Consider the following 21,857-nt stretch of genomic DNA (forward strand, 5'->3'; position numbering starts at 1 on the left):
TTCTATTTCACTTTTTAAAGTGTCAGTTGAAACCGAATAAAATAATGTCACTTACCTGTAATGGGTCTTGACCTGCAGTTTGACAAACCAATGACCGAAGACCTGCACTTTAAAAACATGGTCCACATTTATTTTCTTATTTTCATTTTTTGTTATAAATCCAACAGAATCTAAAGATTTATTATAAATCTTAAGTTCTTTATTTATTGTAAATCCATAAGTTCTACCACTTTTTAAAAAATAGCACAATTTTTTTCCAATTTTTAATTCTTAGCATTCAGTATTTCTGCCTATAAAACTGGACTTTCAAAGTTGCATATCTCATTTTGCAAGCATATCTGCTATAAATGCAAATTATTATGAATCAAATCATGAGGTCCAAATGATGCATTTACTTATTAAAAGGTAGTTTAAAGTATTAATTTGCATAGAAGCCATGCTACACAATGACTTGATAGTATTGAACAAAATTATTATAAACCTTAGAATCATAGATCATATATTTTTAGTGAGAATTAAAAACTACTTCGTTTCTAGATATCTTAATTCTTTCTAGCCTTTATTTGCATTTTACCTCTACTACAACTTATATCGGCTATCTATTTGGGCTCAGGTATAGTTTTATCAATGTTTATCTTGTTTCTGTCTTTGTTATTAATGAGAAAATAATTTGTTTAATGTCCTTTTACTTCCACCATAATATAAAGAGCATTTAATCTTTAATTTTGTTTTTGCTTTTAATAATGAAGATATAATGTTTTCTATTTTATTAATATAAAGTTTTTGTCAACTAGACACCACAGTGAGTTTGGTAGGCAAAAAAAACTCAAAAAAGAAAACATAATTTTACATGATTTAATAGGCATATTGTCTTTAAGTGGCTTTAAAATTCAGTTTGTTTTAGTATTACCAAAATCTTCTTGGGCTAATGATTTATTTTCTTATTTGGGTTGGTTGACTGAAATCAATGTAACATGTGGAATAACTAAAAAAAAATTTGTAATTTTAAGCACCTTAGAAACTAATTGTGAGATTTAAGAGGGGTCATTCTTTTGGGTCCATAATGCAACATGTGCCTACAGAACAGGAAAGGGGTATAGGGAAAACATCTTTAAGTTATGTCAACATCGTTGCTCATAATAATAATGCTTGGGGGGCACCTGGGTGGCTCAGTTGGTTGAGCAACTGCCTCCGGCTCAGGTCATGATCTCAGGGTCCTGGGATCCAGCCCTGCATCAGGCTCCCTGCTCGGCGGGAAGCCTGCTTCTCCCTTTCCCACTCCCCCTGCTTGTGTTCCCTCTCTCGCTGTCTCTCTGTCTGTCAAATAAATAAATAAAATCTTTAAAAAATAATAATAATGCTTGGCCACATTTTAATTTATAGAAGAGGTTTTACACATAAGTATTAACATAATAAATGTCAATTTCAGTAGCTATGCAATTTTAATTGGAATTTTTTTATGAGATTACTTGATTGCTAATACAGAAAAGAAATATTGCATTTCTAGAGGCTCTTAAAAAAGGTAATTTAAAAATACATTTATTTGGCTAGCATATGAATGATCTTGATGTAATGGAAAAGGTAACTATGGAAATTGGTCATTTACCCTAATGTAAATGAGTCCAGTCATGTTCTAGGTGTATTTATAAGTTTAGGGTTTTTTTTTTTAATTAATGAATACTTTCAAACTGATCTATAATTTGCCTTAGTTAGTGCAAGAAAGAATTTTAGTCAGTACAGATGCATAAATGTAAGAAGTTCAGAAAGAAAATAAATGAGATGTAGTCAAAGAAACAAAAATTTGGGGGTACCTGGGGGGGCTCAGTCAGTTAAGCAGCTGCTTTCAGCTCAGGTCATGATCCCAGGGTCCTGGAATAGAGCCCTGCATTGGGCTCCCTGCTCAGCAGGGAGCCTGCTTCTCCCTCTGCTGCTCCCCCTGCTTGTGCTCTCTCTCTCTCTCTCTGTCAAATAAATAAATAAAATCTTAAAAAAAAAGAAAAGAAACATAGATTTTGGAAATATGACTAAGTCTGGTTAGATATAGTTAAAAAGTAAATATGTACAAATCTGTTTGTATCTAAAGATAGGATAAAATTATACTTACATGAATAAATAGCAATTGGAATGATTTTGAGGTGAGTTTGGGGTAGGTAGAAGATGTCAAGAAGAGGATGTCAATTTTACCCTGTAGTCTATAGATTAATTTCAAAAGGCACCTAAACTTTTATTTCCTTTAGAACCAAGGTAGCCTATTTAATTCTTGGCATGAATTTGGAAAGCACAAGACAAAAGATAAGACACACAAACCAAATATATTTAACAATATGCCAGTAAAGATGAGCAAAACAATGTTTTCTGGAAGTTCTATAAATGTAATTTGGTTTAAAACCATGACCTCAAAAAATAAAAGTCATCAAAGAAATTAAATTTCCATTCTGGGAAAGAAACCCCTCGTCAAATTTGGCATGTTTGGCCCACTTGGTTTTGTTCATAAAGTAGAGAGGAAATTAAGTATTATTTAAAACAAAAATATATTTTTCCTCGAGGGAATTGGGTGCCTTCCAGAAACTTTTGACTAGACTCTTTCAGGAGCATAAGGAACAGCAACAAATATATTATGGGTAAAATTTTGCCAATGAAGTATGATTCCAAAATAATTGTTTGAAACACTCATTCACTGAATTAATCCAATTGCTTTTCACTCATTAAAATTGCCTCAGTTAAACTGCTTTAATGAATTTTTACTTCAATCACCATCTTTCAGAATGCTTTAAAGTTTTCAATGGGTCTCCTTCATTCGGGTTTTGAATTTAATATATTGAAGAGAAAATATACTTCATTTCAATAGTACCACTGTATGCACATTAATTAAACTGAAGTTAGTTTACACCTATAATTCAGTTTTAATAAAATTAATTATGATTACTATAGCTTCAAACTGTTTGAGTTACTTTGTCAAACATTAGTAAACCAAACATATTGATTCTAGTTGATTTTAGGCTCCAACTTCTGTGTCTAAAGCATTTTTCACAGGCATTTTCGAGAACACCTAGTGCCTCCTGAGTGTGCTATAGTCATCTGTCTGCTCTCTAATACTATGCATGTCTTGTGGAGGAGTACTCTTCATCTCTGGAGCATGGCAGCTGAATGTCATTAGAGCTTAGGAAAAGAACATATAACCTGGGGTTGGGAGTTAGTTGGGAGAAGGCCTTGAGAGAACACCCTCCAGAGTCAGTGATATATGTTGTCTCTAATTATACCCTAAAGGGCTTGATTGAGGATTAGGAGGATTCATAGCAAGTTGAACCCTCAAAGTGCTAATTTAACAGATTGGTGGTAAGTTGGAGGAAGGTCCTAAATTGAGGCAAGATAATTTTACCAGCAGACTTAGAAGGGAATGTCAATATCATGCTCACGAAATTTGCAAGAAAAAGAACTTTGAAATGTTTGGGACAAACAGGTATAGATAGACTTGAATGATGTATTGCATTTGATTCTTTCAATCAAATATTTTAACAGCTAATTTCAAAATGTCAGTGATGTTACTTCTGAACATTCAGCAATACATGCACGATAGCTCTAGAGGTGTCCATCAACTACCAGTTCAAGAGGAGTCAAGGGTGGCCCAGCCTATCTTAGGTGGTATTTATGGACCTTTTCACCCAGGACCAATAAGATGATAATTAGTTTCTCTCTACTGTGATAAAATAATACCAAAAAAAAAAAAAAATGTAAAGAGTTTTAAAAGATACAGTTTAAGAGGAATATTAGCAAACTAGAATTCATCAGAATGAGTCCAGGATAGTGACAGGCACAAAAACATGGTTCAACTTAGAAAACAAATGATGGAAACGTTTTAGCTTAAAAATAAGTGTGTGCTGGGTCGCCTGGGTGGCTCAGTCAGTTAAGAACCTGACTCTTGATTTCAGCTCAGGTCATGATCTCAGGGTGGTGAGGTTGAGTCCCGCATTCAGCTCCACGATGTGCATGGAGCCTGCTTAAGGTTCTCTCTCTCTCTCTTCCTCTGTGCCCCTCTCCACCCTGCCCCCGCTTGTGCTGCCTCTCTCTCTCTCAATCAAAAAAAAATTGTGCGTGTTTATTTATTTTAAAATTAAAAGACTATCATAATGAAGAGATACAAGTGTTCTTTTTTTGTTTGTTTGTTTGTTTTTTTGAGAAAGAGAGAGAGTACATGGCGGGGTACAGGGAAGGGTGGGCAGAGAGGCTCCACGCCCAGCCTGAGCCTGATGTAGGGCTTGATCTCACGACCCTGAGATCATGACCTGAGCCAAAATCACGAGTCAGTTGCTTAACCGACTCAGGCGCCCTGAAGGGATACTAAGGTTCTATGTGACTCAAGAGAGTAAAAATAAGCAGTGGATAGAAGTTTAATTTCTAGATTTCAACTCAATTTAGAGAACTTTATAAGAAATAGGGGTCCCTTGGATTGGAAAAAGTTACTTTTTCAAAGGGAAAACATTTCCATTTTGTGGTCTACTAACCATTCTTTGATATAATACAATTCAAAATATAAAGAGAATAGTTTTCTAATAAGCCAAGGGGGGGCTGGTGTGTGGAGATTTTTAGCAAACTTGATTATAAAGACGTTTAGGAAAATAGATACAATAGCCAAATTTCCACTTATAGCATAAAACTAAATTGAATACAGAGATATATTTAAATAGTGATTTTTCTACTCATTTCATATATATAGTGTCTTTATCAGAGTCTTGACATCAGTATCTTCACTAGCCAATTTGAGGGTCACCTAAAAACTTTCCTTAGCACATCATTTTCATTCTCATGTAAATTACTTGTGACACAGCACTTTCTGAATCTCTAATTGAAAATTTCATCCCAAATTACAAATACCATTTTATAAGGCATTAAAACATTTTTAACATCTGTCCTGTAAGCAGATTAAACGTGATAGTATTGCTTTTAAAACTGATCTTTAAAAAACTGTTTACATAACCAATTGAAGTGTCATATCCCCAGAAATAATTATACTTGTGCTCAATTCCTTTGTCTCTTTTCTTTTTTAACCAATATTATTAGGCAACCTCTAAGTATCTTAAGCTAGTATGCATTGATGGAAGTCTTTATAGACTAAAGTACCTTTCACAAACAGCAGGGATTTTTTTGTTTCAAATGAAGCGATTGCTAAAGTCCCATGTACTAGGAGACTTTGAAAGACATGGATTTAAGGCATCTCTCTATTAACAGATAGATAATTGGTGGGGAAAGTGGTGGTGAGTCAACGTAACATGAGACAGATACAGAATTTTGTAAACTGCCTGCTGATTTCCTTCCTTTGTACAATGGTGCTAATTAGCATTACCCTCCTCACATATCCCGGGGTATCCCTCCCTAGGTTAGAGAATTAAAGTCCAATTCCCCAGTGATTCCTACAGGACCTCTACACTCAGATTCAGCCTAACTCTTCCACCTGAGATCATGTTGCACTCCTCGCACACCTGCCTGGCAAGCCTCAGCAGGAGTTTTTGCCGTTCCTGACACAAATGCATGCTTTCCTGCCTCCGTGCCCGTGTTGGTGATTAAGGCTGACCATCTAAGTTTCTGTCCAAGCCTGAACACTTTTGACATGAAAGGACTTACTATTAACTATTGGGCAAAGACAATGGTGCAAACCCGGACTCTCCCAAGGCAAACAGGGAAATGAGATTGCCGTCATGATAGTGCTTCTTCTCAACCTAGTCCCTTGTCATTTGCAAATCCCAGCCGTCCTGAAAGCCCAGCAGAACCAACACCTCTTTCATAATACTTTGTAGATTATGAAAGTAGACATTAAATGAGTTGAAAAGTAAAGCAAAAATAGTCACTTTGAGTTTGAATTACTCTTCTTCTAATATTTTGAGATATTAGCAATCTTATCCTTTGAAAACTGAACAATTACCACCATTCTAATCTTCTTTCTAAATTAATTGTACCTTTGCATTATATCTGACCACTTTCACAAAATTCAAGGACAAAGCCTCTCCTCCCCCAAAGAGACAGCATGTCCATGTGCACTTCAAAAATCTCCTGCTTTTAGTCTTTACCATGCTCTACAAAGCCCTATATTAGTTGTCTATGTCTTCCACTTAACATCTCATTCGCCTCCACTTTGCACTTTATTCTCTATGTTTAAGCAACACTGGCTTTCTTTCTGCTCCTCACACATGCCAAATTTTTCCTGCCTGATGGCGTTTTGTCTTATTCTTTACTTTGCCCGCAATACTGCCTACTGACTCTCCCTTCCCTTCAGCTCTATGCAGGCAAATACCTTCTCATTACTCAGCACTAAGCTCAGAGAAGCCCCTTGGCCCCACCCTATCCAAATAATACTCTGTCCCTCCTGGTTCTCCCACCTTTGTCTTTTGTTTTCCTTTATTGCGCTTATAATGTAATATATATATTACACTTATAATGTAATATATATATTGTACTTACAATGTAATATATACATATATTGCACTAATTATATATGTGTGTGTATAATATGTAATGTAATATATATAATATATATAACATATATACATATGTTGTGTATATATATATATATATGTGTGTGTGTATAATTTTTACATCCTTTTATTATTTGACTTCTTCCACTAAAATATAAGCTCAGTGAGCAGACAGGCCTTGGTTCCTGCTGAGTCTGTACATTGGAACTGTGCTCCCACAGCAGATGGGCTCAGTAAATATTGGTGAATGAATACATATGCCCAGGAGTAAACTTGCATAACTTTTCTTCTGACTTCTATCACTTACCAGAATTATTTTGTATAGATGCTTTATCTTTCCATGTAAACAATGAGCTCTCTAAGGTCAGAGTCTATCCGGAAAACTCATATAGCGGTGTCTTCTCATGAAGATGCATTTTAAATGTTAATAGGTAAATTAACATATATGTTAGTAATTATTTAGAGCACAACCATGAGTGCAATATTTCCAGATACTTATTTTTCAGAAAAAATCCGTTTGTTTCAAAAGGAGAATGATTCAATTTCCTTTTACCAGAGGCGGCCTCTAGAATAAAAGTAATTCACAGTCAATCCCTTGTGCTAAAGTCCTAAACAGGATCTTTAAGACAGGGGTGGCTCTACCCTTGGAAAACTCCTCTTTGCAGAATTAAGAATTCTTGAAAATTAAGGCCTCATTAGAATTCCTTATGAGAAGGTCTTATTAATAACCCTATTACCGCTCAGAGCAAGAACTTGTAACTTACCTGGTAATTTTCCTAAGAAGTTTCTTGTTCCCTGAAAGCCATTGCCTTCCTGCCACCCTGTTCCTCCAGTAGCTGTCTGTGAGGTAAACGGCAACACCCTGCAGGTCAGAATCCAGCCTCAGGCTTGCCTTACTTATTGTTGTGATACGGGATAAGATATGATTATCAGTGTGGGCTTAACAATTATCATTGAGCCAAATGTTTGAGTCAGTTCATATTCTAAAATTTTGTCTGGCTTATTCAGAGAATCCTTTGTTTCCTTAAAAGTCAAAATGCAGGTAATATTAACCTATTGTGAGGTTTAAATAGATCATAAGTGAATAAATCCCTAGTATAGTTCCAGCACATTGTGGATAGTCAATGTATGTTCTTTCTTTTTTTATCCCCCCGCCCTGCCCGAGTCTTAAGTAGCAATGTTAGCACCAGGGCCTCAAGAGAGCTGAATACATACCCTCACTCCAGAAAACAATGTATATGGTTATTTGTGGTTGGAGGAGTGGAGGGCAGTCATAGCCCTCCTGTCCTTGACCTGTGTTCTCTAGACATACCTATCATTGCTGAGTGCCACTTTCAGAGACACACGTGTTATTGGAATAGCAATGACAGGAGGGGGGCTATGCTAAGAAGAGACTGGATTAAAACTTGCAAACTCTCTTAATATTTTTGTATGCATTGTCTTATCAGTGTTATAGGACAGACTCTTGTTCTTTAAACTACTATGATTCAACTTTTCCCTTCTGTTTATGCAGCATCCAAAGATGTTTGTTGCCCTGGGGTGAAAAAAGAGTGAATCTAAACCTCATTTAAACATAGGTAGGTGGTGATGAAAGATTTTCAGATAATAGCATGAAAATAACACTTGTCAGGGTTAGTAAGGGAAGAGTTCCTCTCCTGGAAAAGATCTTTTCTGGGTGAGATGAGGCAAGATACGCACCAGCAAATATAAAGTGTTAGGAGGAGCCCAAGTCCAGGTGCATAGCTCTTCCTTCCACACATTTTCTCCAAAAAAAAAGTGATTTCACAAATTTTAAGAAAAAAAATTTTTGCAGTAGGGCTTTGCACACACAAGAGAAATTTTGCAGTGGCTCCGGTATCGCGTGTCCAAGTTCAGATTCCTGATAAACAATCGTGCTTGAGAGTTAGTTACAGAAGTGTGCAAGGACACCCTTCCTCCCATATGCTCCAACCCTTACGTGTTTTGGGTGTCTCTGGTGCTGGATTTGTATTTTCTAGCACTGATAGAACATTCCATCAGTCTATAAAAACAAAGCAGAGATGAACTCTTCAGAAAAAAATATGTTTATAAAATCAGCATTCACTCACTACCACTTTCCTCTGAGACATTATCAAATATATTTTTGCTAAGACAGAGTGAAAGACAGAAAAGGAAAATGATCATGTGATAAGATATTACAATATCCAGAAGATCAAATTCCTGTCCCCCATCCCTCCTGGGAAGTATTTGTTATCCATGTAACAGAAAGCTTAAGTGTTCATTTGATTAAAACAATTAATACAGAAGTATATAGAGATTATATATCTTACTAATGTTTAGATAGGCTCTAAGAAGCATCACTTAAGTATATGCTGCCCTCATCTACTCGTGCCCCTCTCATCTCTCTCTCTCTCTCTCTCTCTCACACACACACACACACAAAGATGCCTACAGAAAAACATACGCCATGTTTAAAGGATCCATGGAACAAAATATTCTCTTTTTTTTAATTAACATATAATGTATTATTTGTTTCAGGGGTACAGGTCTGTGACTCGTCAGTTTTACACAATTCACAGCGCTCACCATAGCACATACCCTCCCCAATGTCCATCACCCAGCCACCCCATCCCTCCCACCCCCCTCCACTCCAGCAACCCTCAGTTTGGAGGATTCAATCAATATTAGTAATATAATACCAAATATTTACGATATAATATTATTGAGATGTTACTGTTGAGATTCTATGGAGCAATCGTTTCTGCATTGTGGGCTGTGTGGAGTCAAGATAAATATATTTGATCTGAACTTTGCAAGAAAAACACAGGTCCACAGGGATTTGAAAGAGGATGATGATTTTGGAGAAAGGTGAGGGTTTTTTAGTGATTGGAAAATAGTGTCTGCAAAGGGGATGCCAGAAGATGAAACTGATGAGCTAAACCAGGGCCAGATTAGATAGGTCTGCAATGCCATGTTGCAATTGTGGAATTTTAGGTGATAGGGTATCAGCAGAAGGTTGTAAGCAGGAACTAATATGATCCAGAAACCCTTTCTTCAGAAAGCTAAAAGTGGCAACAATAAATATTCTTTGTTATGGCATTTATTGACCTTGAATCTATGCTGTAAATCTCACAATGATACAAGGTATATTCTAGTCCGTGGTTAGCCACTTTATGGGTCCTAATGTTGTTTGCTTCTCAGTCTTGTAGCTTGATGAACAGCATAATGCATTTGTTCAAAGTAAAGCCTTCCGTATCATATCTTCAAAAGCCAAATTGATCCATCTGCTGCCATTGCATTTCCAGTGGGCAGCGTCTCTACAACTCTGTGGGAATTTCCTCAGCAACTTTTGTGGCCTTTTTGTTGTTGTTCTTATTTTCTCCTCTCTGGCTGTAGTCACTCCAGCACCCTAGGTCAAAACTGTTTTGGTATCTCTGTGTATCCTCTACAGACATGTCTGGTTGCACAAGATGTCCTCCCCAAAACTGATATTCCATCTCTAAATTTTCTTTCAAAACCAGGCATTTGGCCTGTTGCTCCCTGCCAATTGGGCTTCACTAGTATTTGCTTTTCCATTATCAGTTGGCAGGGATGACTTGTCCTTGCAAGTGTCATGAGGCTCAGAAGCAATTCTGGCACTATCTAGCTGGGTAAAGATGGCTTTGCTGAGATCCCCTTCCCTGGCTCACTAGTTGTCTTCACTTCTTCATTGGTTCATAGGCTTCTTTTCAGCACACCTTTCTTCCTGGGCCCTATTCCAAATTCAAAAGATGCCAGTCGTGGGCTTCACTAAGCCTTTTCATCTTTAAGTATGCCTTTCTTGAAATGGAAAATGGAATAGGTACCCTGAAAATCAGCATGCTAAATAAAATGATTTATGAAATATTCTCCATCTTTTCCCATGTTCTTGCCAAACAGCTTTTGTTTCACTTATTGCTCTTTTTTTAATATTTTATTTATTTATTTATTTATTTATTTATTTATTTATTTGAGAGAGAGTGTGCATGGTGATCTGGATGAGGGACAGAGGCAGAGGAAAAGAGAGAATCTCAAGCAGATTCCCCACTAAGCGCAGAGCCCAGTGTGGGGCTCAATCTCACGACCCTGAGTTCTAGCCTCTAGAACTAGATTTACAAAGGGGAAAAATATGATTGGCAGTGGACTTCTCATTTACAAAATTTTGATTTTAGAAATAAGGATATGTTTACCAGTAATCTATGGTTATATGGTAAAATACTTCTTACGATACCCTGTGCTAGGTGTTTTATATACATAATTTTATTTACTACTCCAGAAATGATAGAGAGTATTCAATAACCCTTCTCCAGCACTGAGAGAAGATATGGCTACACAGTTCCCAGGGCCATGGACGCTCATGATATAATAAGGTGATAATTATTATTTTAAATATTCTGCTATAAATTATGGCACGTGTTATGCTTTTCCAAAAAATAAACAATGTTTAGGCTACCTGGAATTAAGTCTGCTGAAAAATTTGCACTAATGCAAAAAGACAAGCCCTGTTTCCAAGAGGGCTCAGTAGTCTAGAAGTAATGTGGACTTAAAAAGTTCTGAGTATATGTCTTTCATATGTTAATTCAGGAGGAAGACTTGTTAACCTTATGGGCTCCATTTGGTCAAGATTGATGGCTTTCTTTTCCTTGAATAGTGAAAGAGCCCTCTTATTGTATCTAGACACCCCACTCACTATTTCAAACAACACACCTTCAGAGTTTGAGAAGTTACACCATTCTTGATGTAAGATAGAATGTATGATTTGATTGTCCTGAATTGAGGTTCATGCCCTCTAGTAAACCCTGAACTACCAAACTCAAGCATAAGGAATATTCGGGCACTACCACTTCTATGCTTTTAAAATCCTGACCTACTTTAGAAAATATCATCCTTAGTTCCACTATTTCTGGTACTTCACCCTTCATGAAAGTAGGTAGTGTCAGAATGGGTGTGCAGGGAAAAGAGTCCTTCCCCATAGCTGACCATCTGGAAGATGGAGAGCTACCACCTGGAAGACTTCTTGCCACTTTCAATTCAAAGGGGCAGGAATTTGCAAGTGAAGACGACAAAAACCTGAGATGCTCTTCAGGATCAAGCCGTTGCTTCTCTACCATGTATTTATGTGCATCCATTTGTATAAAAACCCTTTGTGTGGATAAATTTTGGACAACTAATTTGTACTGGCATAAAAGAATTTCCACATATGTGTATTTAAAAATGCTTTTAAATTGACAATTCAGACAAATCCCATTCAGGCCAAGGTATAAATAATAAATGTGTGTTTATTTGAACTTCTTGATGGAGAAAGCTGGCAGACAATAGACTTATTTATTTCTAAAGAAGATTTATGTTGAAAGAAAGTTCCCTGGGGCATTAAGAAGAAAAAGCCTGCAAAAAGCACTCTAGTAAATTATAACTCTGAGGATAAAATATGACAAAAATAATTGTTAAAGTAAAAACCACAGTATAAAACTTGCATGTACTCTATATCATATGTTTTCAACATTTTTTTTTTAATTCCTGTCACTGAAAGAACTACTCCTGGGAGAATAATTGGGATTTTTGAATATGTTAACTCTTTCAATTTATATAGAATTTTGAACATTGTTTTGAATTCTGGATATTTAGCATAATGATATTTAGTGATAGTTATATTTGATTAGTGCTTACTATGTTATTACTATCTTCATTTTACAAGGAGGAATTCAAAAGCTGAAATAGTAAGGTCACTTGCCCACATTTTACACCATTAATTGGAAGAGCTGGGATTTTAACCCCGGCATGAACAGAACCTGGTCTGTTACCTATCATGATATGTGTTCTTTCAATGGTATATGGTCCATGTGACATACTGTAGACAATAAATTTGTCATTCATTTGAAAGTTAAAATTCAAGGAAGTACATGGGATGATGTTAATTTTTCTTATCTTTCTAAGAGACTTGAGCTCTTTGGCCTGGAGTAATTTTCAAATATATATTCTCTTAAAATTATACATTTAAATTAACTTAGTAAGTAAACCAGCATTCAACTGGTGTACTCTTGCTTACATCGAAGCAACAATTAATTTGAAACTTCTATAATTATATTCTTTCAAGTGAATTTAATATTCATAAAAAACATCCATTAACATAAGTACGCTTTAGAGTCAGGCTGGCTAAATTCAAATCTCTTATTCACTGAATAATTGCAACCAAGTTACTTAGCTCCTCTGAGAAAAAACTTTTAACTTTTTCTGAGTGTTTATAATGTGCCAGACACTGTAGTTGGGATTTATGTCCATTACCTCATTTCATCTTTACATGAGAGACCTAGAGTTTCCTTATTTTGTGGATGAAGAAACCAAATCTCAAAAAAATTTAGTACCTTTCTTCTACACTAGATAATAAGTATCAGAGCTGTTAATTCAAATTTAGGTCTTTCTGACTCCAACATCTTTTTTTTTTTTTTTTTCCCCACTTTTCATAACCCTCAGCTGCTTCCAATACCTACCTAAGGGTTCTGTGAAATTAAATGACACAATGTGCATAAAATACACAGTAGCAGCCTCATTGTAGGTGCTCAAAGAGTAACATGAATAGTTTCCATTTTGAATTTTGAATTTTCCTGGTAAAGTATCTTAGAAGATACTGTACTTGGAAAGTGGCATTTTCTACTACAAAGTCCTCAGTAGCACGATGAGGATAACTGTGAAGGAAAGTCACATGGTGAATCATGAAATGTTAAAGCTATGAGAAAGCTTAGGTATCATATCTAACGTTGTCTATTGTTTTTTGTTTAGTGAGCTTGTGGAACAATATCCTCTTACCCAAAATTTTTATACATAAACAGGTCTAAATTGAGTTGATATGGTTGAATAGGATGGGAAAGAATCCTCATTTTGCATCAAGGTGGTCCATAAGACACACCTTTCTGGACTCAGTGCTCCATAAAGCACAATTTGAAAATGACCTCTCTAGTAATTTTCTCTTTTTTTGTATATGAAGAAGGCCACAACAGCAAAATATCTGCTAAAATTAGCAGTTAGTGGAGGAGCCATGGCTAGAAGAGACATTACACTTGGCGCCTCCTATGTCCTGGTCGAATGCACTTTCCTGGACTTAGTGCTACATAAAAGTGTCTACAGAAAAGCAGTGGTTTGGGGACGGTTGGGTTAAGCGTCTGACGCTTGATTTCCACTCAGGTCATGATCTCAGGGTCGTGAGATCAACCCCCGACTTGGACTCATGCGCTGGGCATGGATCCTGCTTAAGATTCTTTCTCTCGCTCTCTCTCTCCCTATCTCTCTCTCTCCTTCTCCCTCTAAAAAAAAAAAAAAAAGAAAAGAAAAGAAAGAAAGAAAGACAAAAAGAAAGAAAGAAAAAGAAAAAAAGAAAAGCAGTGCTTGGTATTTGTTCATAGGATTTTTGAAATATTTGTTGCTATACATAGAAAATAATACAAAAAAATCATTTTGGTCTCTAAGATGGTAGCAGTTGTTGATAAAATATTACTGTAAAGTTTTGTATCATTGGAATCTTCTTTCTGGACTCTAAAGGTTGCTAAGCAACCTACTCTTTTCTGGGAGCAAAGAGTAAGCACTGTACTTATACAGCTATTGATTCTCCTAAAATCGGAATAGTCTGCCAATCCCTGACTGCCTCAGTCGGAAGAGCATGTGACTCTTTATCTCGAGGTTGTGAGTTCGAGCCCCATGTTGGGTGTAAAGATTACCAACTGCCAATCCCATTTTATAATAAGGTAACAGCCCATAGGAGAGTCTAGAGAGGAGGGGCTATTGTAAAAAATTTGTTTATTCTAACTTGTTTATTAGTAACACCACAATACTCTTTTGAGTTATAAGCTTCTATTGTTTTACTTACTTACACAGACTATCTGCTTGTAATAACAGAAAAAATACTTGATGTGGTGTAAACTGCAATTGCATAATTATTTGCTTACAAAATAAAATATCATTGAATATACATATATGATTTATACATTGTTATTCATTTAATCAGAGACATACTAAATGTAATAATAATTTGGAAATATTTTTCCTAAGCTAAAAATTCAGTTTAGTAAATATAGATCACTCCATTCCAAGGTCTCAGGACAATAAATGTTTAAGCATTTAAAGAAAACCTTAGCATGGGCTGTAAAGATATGGTTTGATGATAGAAGAAAAATGCAGCATGATTTTTACCCTTAAGTAAGTAATTCAACAAGAATTTATTGAGTATCTTCCTCATGTTCTATCAGATACACTTATATACGAAGAATAATTTGGGAGATGAGAAAATGATGAAACAGATGTGTATAAAGATAAATTATGAAATAGAATGAAGATGCTGTAATTGATCTAGGAACAAAATACTGTGCAAAAATCACAATTGAGTTAATGTAACTACAGAAGCAATTTTTGAAACAGTAAAATCTCTCTTAACCTACATGTTTTTGGTCTGAAAGTTATTTGGTAATTTTTAAAAAGTTGAAAGGGGAATTATAAAAATATAATAAAATACAATAACAATAACAAATACAACAGGTATAAAGAAGTTTGGGAACAATACCACTGACTCGTGGTTTATAAAGATTAGGCCGTAGGAGCTTGAACATCGGATTATCATGGACATTAGCTTAACTATTTTATGGGGAAATAAATATTTGGCAAGTCTGGTGAGTCAGTTAAGTGGTTGAGAGTAAAGACTACTTTTCCTGTAATTAAATATTTAAGAGAAGACAACATAACATACATATGAGATCACATATATACATCTAGAGGAATACATAGGTGTTTAGAAAATGATGGTTGGGGCATCAACTCAGTTACTCAGGTGTTCTCTGTGCTGGTAATAGAATGACTTTCGGGAGATACTGGAGGGAAAAATAACCCAAAATCTGGAGTAGCACAAAGGAGGAATACATGGTTTGCATCATATTGTGAATAGTTCAGAACATATTAAAAAAAAATTGCCCAAAGCAGGTGAACACTCTTCTTAATTTAACTAAATGGAAACATTTTCTTTCATTAGAGTCTCACTTTAAAGAGCACTATATTTGCATGTATGTGTGTGTGAGAGAGACGGACAGACAGAGACAGAGACAGATTCCAAAGGGTCATTACAAGTAGCAAATGATGATCACCACTGTAACTTCTAAAAATAGTAGGGTCAATTAATCGGTATACCCTTTATTTCACTGAGCTCCAAAATAAGCTGGACTTGTAAGCTTGGGAATCAGCACTCAATAACTAAATTATTCTGTCTAATAGAGGTGAAAATAATTTGAAATTTCCTAGGAAATTCCGCATGGGAGGAAAGAGTAATACAAACATTAGAGACAGAAAAGAAATAAAATTAAAATTGTGTAATGAAGCAGGGAAGGGCTTGTGACAAGAGAATGAGGATTTTTTTAGTTATCTATAATGAGATTATCAATGTGACCTCTTTGCTTTGTGCCCCTCTGATATTTTAAATGAAGTCTGTGTCACCCATTAATGATTTTAAGAGTGGATATTTTAGGGTATTTTAAGACATTTTGAATTTTACATTACAACTGACAATTGGCAAATCCAGGGAGGAAAAGTCTGGACTCAGGACCACAACACAAGGGGACATCTAATCCCGTGTCCTATTTTGGGGAATTTGTCTTGGGTCATCTGAACTAAGATGAAATACCCAATTGTAAGCTGACTTAAGTCCTTCCTCCAGAATAAAATGAGGGTACAGAGGGTCCTAACCACCCTGCCCCTGCTGTTGGACAAACCGTGCAGGAAAATAGAGAATGACCCTTCATGGGGTACATTTGTTTTAGTAATACAGCATGAGTATCGATGAGAAATTGTGCAAACTAATCTGAACTTCATCCTAAAAACTTTGAATGAATGGCTTGTTTGGAACGGGTGGTTACAAACAGAGGGTCAGGCATAAACAATGTGACGTGAGATCACTAGCATTTTTAGGTAAGTCCTTCATAAAGTAGGAGATGAGTAGTGAGAACCTTGAAAATAATAGTTTCACCGAGCACTGATGAGCATACAGCTACCAAGGAATCAGAACCTTTTGGGAGAGGGTAGAAGAAATTCATAGCAAATGTGCTTAGTGCATAAGGACCTGTTATCTGTTGTAGGATACCTTGGACAGCACAGTGCTACACGGGACTGAATACCAGGAAATTGCTGAGAGACCACTGGCCGTGATGTTCCAGAAACTAGACAGACACATCCATGGGGAAATCTGGAAGTAGAAAATGTTTATTTACATTTGACATACCTATACCAGTACATACTCATAGTGACTAAGAACTTGACCTGGTATGAGATTACCTGGATTCTAAACCAACTCCATGATTTACAGTCTGTGTAATCCTGGACAAGTTTTCTCCCTGTGTCCCACTCCCCTCATCAGTAAAATGAAGGAAATAACATTATGTAGAATTAAGTATAGTTGTACATACAAAATTAGCCTATGAAAAGTACTTTGCATACCCATGACCTAAGAAGCAATATTAAAATTATTATTTCAGTTCCATTACTATTACTGTAAAAAGATACTTGAAGAAGATACACTGAAAATGCTAATAGTGTGTCTTGAATTTTGTAGCTGTCGATATTTTTTAAAATATTTGTACTTTGGGGATTTTTTTCAAGTTTTCTTCAATGAACATGCTATTTTGAATTAAGAGGAAACTTTTCTAATTGTCAAATTATTTCCAAGTCAGAAGCATTCTTCTGTGGAAGATAAAATACAAATGATAATTCCTAAGAGAAAGTTTTCTTAAAAATCCTTTCAACAATTAAACACATGAATCCAATTCAAATTAGACTCTATTTCCTGCTATGCTATTCTCTATAAAATAACTGGTAAAAAACCGTTATGTTTTACTTATATTTTACCTTAGGGTACAACACAGGAATAGAATGTTTGGGGATATGTAAACTAGATTTGATATTTGTAATGACTTTGTTTTGAATTTCTCATGTTTAGCAACTAATAATTGCACTTGAAATAATTAGCCCATGATTCCTTTGTAATAGCCGAACACCACAAATCGTGTTCTGAAGGTCAATGGTTAAAGTAAATATCCTCAATGGAATAAGTGTACCTTTTTCATGGAAGATTAAATAATATCAACTGAATGTGCAGTCTTTTAAACAGAATTCTAAATCATGTCAAGCTGATTCACCTTCTAGTGTGTCCATCTTACCTTTTTTTGATTTAGTCCCTGTGCCCTTTTTGTGCTTTCATTAGGTGGAGACCCAGTCTTCTGTACTGGCAACTTTGGACCAATTCATGTCAATTTATACCCAAGGTTTTTCTCTAACATTTCTAATTTCTTTTTTTTAATGTTCTATTTTATTTATTTTTTTAAGATTATTTATTTATTTATTTGACAGAGAGAGAGGGAACACAAGCAGGGGGAGTGGCAGAGGGAGAAGGAGAAGCAGGATCCCCACGGAGCAGGGAGCCCGATGCGGGGCTCGATCCCAGGACCCTGGGATCATGACCTGAGCCGAAGGCAGACGCTTAACCATCCGAGCCACCCAGGAGCCCCTAACATTTTTAATTTCTTAATCTTTTTCTTTATTCTTCTTGCTATTATGTCCTCCGTTCTATCTAGTATAACCTGCCACGGTACTATGATCTTTGTTGTAAAACATGCAGAAGATAATTGGGCAGAAACATGAAAACACTACTTACTGCCCCATTCATAATCAGCTTATCAAATAATGAATTTACTGCAAAGATAAACTTTTTTTTTCAAAATATATTTGGAACTCTTGTTTAAGAAATGCCTCATAAGATTGTATTAAATTACTATAAATGTACTTACTGGTTTCTGGACACCGGTGCTATTTAGGATGGCTGTGATGTCTGCCCATATTCAAATGAAACTTGGAGCTTTATGTTACAAATCCAACTGGGGGCGTAGTATTGTTTTTGAAAATAAAATTTGGACGTTCTGGCAGACAATGGCTAGCTGTTCACCAAAATTAGATTTAATAAATAAGTATTATTTTAACTAACCCTGAATGAGGACTGGTTGCAGAGACAGCCTGTTGTCTGTCATCCAGTATCCATTCTCCCTTTTTTGCTGTCATAAATGAAACCCTCACATTGAGTCTCATGGCTGCTCAGTCTGAAACCACATTTATAGCTTCCATTGCATCCACAGCCACTTGTGACTACGCTTGTGCCAAAGAGATGTGAGCAGAGATGATGTACGTAACCTCTGGTATATGTCCTTGAAATAAGCTTTGTGCTGTCTACAGTTTCTTTCCCTTGCCCTGGGAGTGGAATTTAGAAGTGATGGTAGACAGCCTCCTTCATCAACACACATGAGAACCACATCCTCGGGGCCGCTGGAGTTAAGAGAGGAGAAACCAGGATCGCTGGATAAGAGTGCAGAGAAGAACCACCTGCTCCTCTAGCTACTTCCAGCTTGGACTTTCACTTCAGAAAGAAAGAACTCTTCTTCACGTTTGAGTCACATTTATTTTGGTTTTTGTTGAAAAAACCCGGCATTATTTTAAAATACTACTTGAGAACATAAGAAATAATGTATTTGTTACTATAATAAATTTGTGTAGCATTTTTAGAATACAAAATGTTCTTCACTTTTCTCCAAATTCACAAAATCCTGGGACCTCACTATTATTATCTAAGTTTCACAGGAAGAAACGAAGGCCTGGGAATTTTGCTCTGTCAAAATTTACCCCAATATGTGAGTTCAAATATAACACACCTTTGAAGATACGAAGTTTAGTTTTGAGAATAACCTGTAGTAGCTCGCGATAGGTTCTGCTGTGTTAACTTTTCTCCTTTAAAGTTTTTATCACTGCTAACACCTACTTTACTGGGTCCTGGCTGGAATCCTGACTAACACTTGACCTTCAGGAAGTTGCTTAATAACCAAAGACCTCAGTCTCCTCTTCTGCTTATATAAAGGATGATGGGGGAAGGGAGAGGCAAATGTGTTTTTAAATAGCAAGCTGCATTTTTTTCATGAACATCAGCCTAGTGGCCCAACTGCAGAGTACCTAGTCCGGTTAATTTTATCTGAAAACCTTTAAAATGAGTATTATAATTCATATTTGAACGCCATACCTCATAGCATGCAGACACTATAAAATTTGTCTAGCAAGTAGCCCTTGATAACCAGTGGGAAATCAGCTCAGGAAGCATGGAGAAGGGGGCAGTATGAAGACTCCTCTGATTTAACAACCTGAACACGTCGGTGCAAATGAAGCTGACCCCAGAGATAGGGAGCAGCTTGCCTCGCAGCAGAACCCCAAGAGGAAAGAAATGTTTACTACACCCTGTGAGTGCATAGTTGTTGAGGCAGGTGCTGCTTCTCCCTAAACTGAGAAATGGGCACTAAGAAAACCCTTTTAAGTTAAAAACTCCTGGGTAGAGATGGAAAGTATGCTTAGGGACGTGGAGAGTGGATTACCAGGCTGAAAGGTGTGGCTGTTAGAGAGATTTGAGTAGATGGCTGAGGGACAGAAGAGCAGTCACACCTTCCCATCTTTTTCACGGATCCTTCATGTATTGAAATGATGGACATTTCTATCAGATAAGCACACTAACATGGGTCACATAGTTAACTTATAAGAAATCAATAGCAAATTTGCTTTTATTTATCCAGATAAGGTCTATTCATGTTGCTTTTCTAATCAATCCCCAAATAAAACTAAAAATTACTTTGTCGTTTAATGTTTATCCTTTGAAATTTAGTGAAACAACTACTAGTTTACTGGGGAAGGGAGTCAGGAAGAGTAAAACATTAATTAATATTATCTATGTTACTATTTTCACCAAATTTTGCTTCCATGAAAACCCTAGACAAATGCAAGTCTGGTTGCAAAATGAACTGGGTTTGTATCCCAACTTTGCTGGAGCTACTTGAGGTCTTTAAACTCAGTTCCCTAATCTGAGTTGTGAATAATGGGCAAGGTTATTGTGAGATTAGAGCTGATAGGCGTCAACTACCTGGCATTCATTAGCAAAGCATATAGATCGTGTACTGATTTGCTCTGCACCTGCGCTGAATTAATCAGGCCGCAATAATTGCTTGGGTAGTGTACTACGAAAAATCTGATCTAACAATAATGTGTTGTTGGTTAAGCTGAGGAAATATAGCTCATGCAGAATCATTGCCAACATAATGCTTAACCGCCACCCCTTTAACATACTCCTGTTGACCAAAATGAGGCAGCAAATGACAGAGAAGATGCTGGTATGAAGCTAGATGACAATCTGGGCCAGTGGGCGCATAGGCTGGAAGATAAGCCTTGGTTTTGCCTACTTTAATGGAGAACAAGTAACCTTTTCACTGAGTCTCAAAAAACAGCTAGAAAATTCTTGTTTTCTTTTTTTTAAGATTTTATTTATTTATTTGAGAGAGAGCTAGAGAGAGAGCGCGCGGACACGAGCGGGGGGCGGGGGCGGACAGAGAGACAGAGAGAGAGTGAGAGAAACAGACTCCCTGCCGAGCAGGGAGCCCAACGTGGGACTCGATCCCAGGACCCTGGGATCATGACCTGAGCCGAAGGCAGATGCTTAACGGACTGAACCACCCAGGCGCCCCGAAATTTCTTGTTTTCTTAAAGAACAGTGATAATCTTTAGTTAATTATCTGCAAAATATTACTCATCAGATGCAAAACAATCCTTTTCTTCCTCAATATAGTAGTGTACACTAAAACTTAATGGCATTTGTGTAACTTCTTTTCAGGGGTTTAGCATTTTCATTTAGCTGATTAAAATCCATTGTAGATGATAATTATGCCAGCTTTTTAAAAAAATCATTCAAACACTCAAAGATGATTTTAAAATCTTTAAATGGCTTGTACCAGATTTTTATTTCTCAAAGGGTTTCTACTTACGGAAAATTTGCTTAGATTATGCCCTTTTGTCATATCCTCAGTAAATGTTAAATCAATGCAAAATGGGTGGATTTGTATTTCTAAAAATAACCTCTTTCACAGGAAGAAGAATTAAGGAAGAGTGGGGAAGCCAAATATGCCCACTTGAGTGATGAACTTCATGTATTAATTGAAGTGTTTGCTCCACCTGGGGAAGCTTATTCACGAATGAGTCATGCATTGGAAGAGATTAAAAAATTCCTGGTTCCCGTAAGTGTCTTTCATTTTTCACAAAGATGTTTCTCATAACTTTTCTTTTTCAAGTGTGCCTTTGGTCTTCACTGACTTTTTAGATGGAGAGTCATATTGCAAACTAATCATTTGTGTAGTTGATAAGAAGGTAAAATAAAATAGAATACAACAAACGCTTAGCACGGGACCTGGCATGTTGCTGCATAACCAAGGTTTGACAGTGTCCTCCGTACATCACCAGGTCACAGTCATGAAGAATAAGACAATTAGCACATAAACACAACTATATAATTGAAGT

General features: G+C 36.3%; 1 protein-coding gene across 15 annotated transcripts in view; it reads left to right on the plus strand.

Annotated features, from left to right (window-relative positions):
• Positions 1-21,857, plus strand: part of KHDRBS2 (KH RNA binding domain containing, signal transduction associated 2) — a 581,162-nt gene that overhangs the window by 260,645 nt on the left and 298,660 nt on the right. For 14 of the 15 annotated variants that reach the window (XR_004300183.1, XR_004300185.1, XR_004300184.1 and 11 more), the window contains exon 4: positions 21,431-21,577. The exons of the other annotated variant lie outside the window; for it this stretch is intronic. Coding sequence is in view for 6 of the 14 variants with exons in the window: in XM_032409568.1 (XP_032265459.1) it covers positions 21,431-21,577 (147 nt within the window). In the remaining 8 variants the exon portion in view is untranslated. The remainder of the gene's footprint in view (positions 1-21,430; positions 21,578-21,857) is intronic. 15 annotated transcript variants of the gene reach the window in all.

This window comes from Phoca vitulina, unplaced genomic scaffold (assembly GCF_004348235.1).
Source record: "Phoca vitulina isolate PV1807 unplaced genomic scaffold, GSC_HSeal_1.0 scaffold11, whole genome shotgun sequence".
Lineage (NCBI taxonomy): Eukaryota > Metazoa > Chordata > Mammalia > Carnivora > Phocidae > Phoca > Phoca vitulina.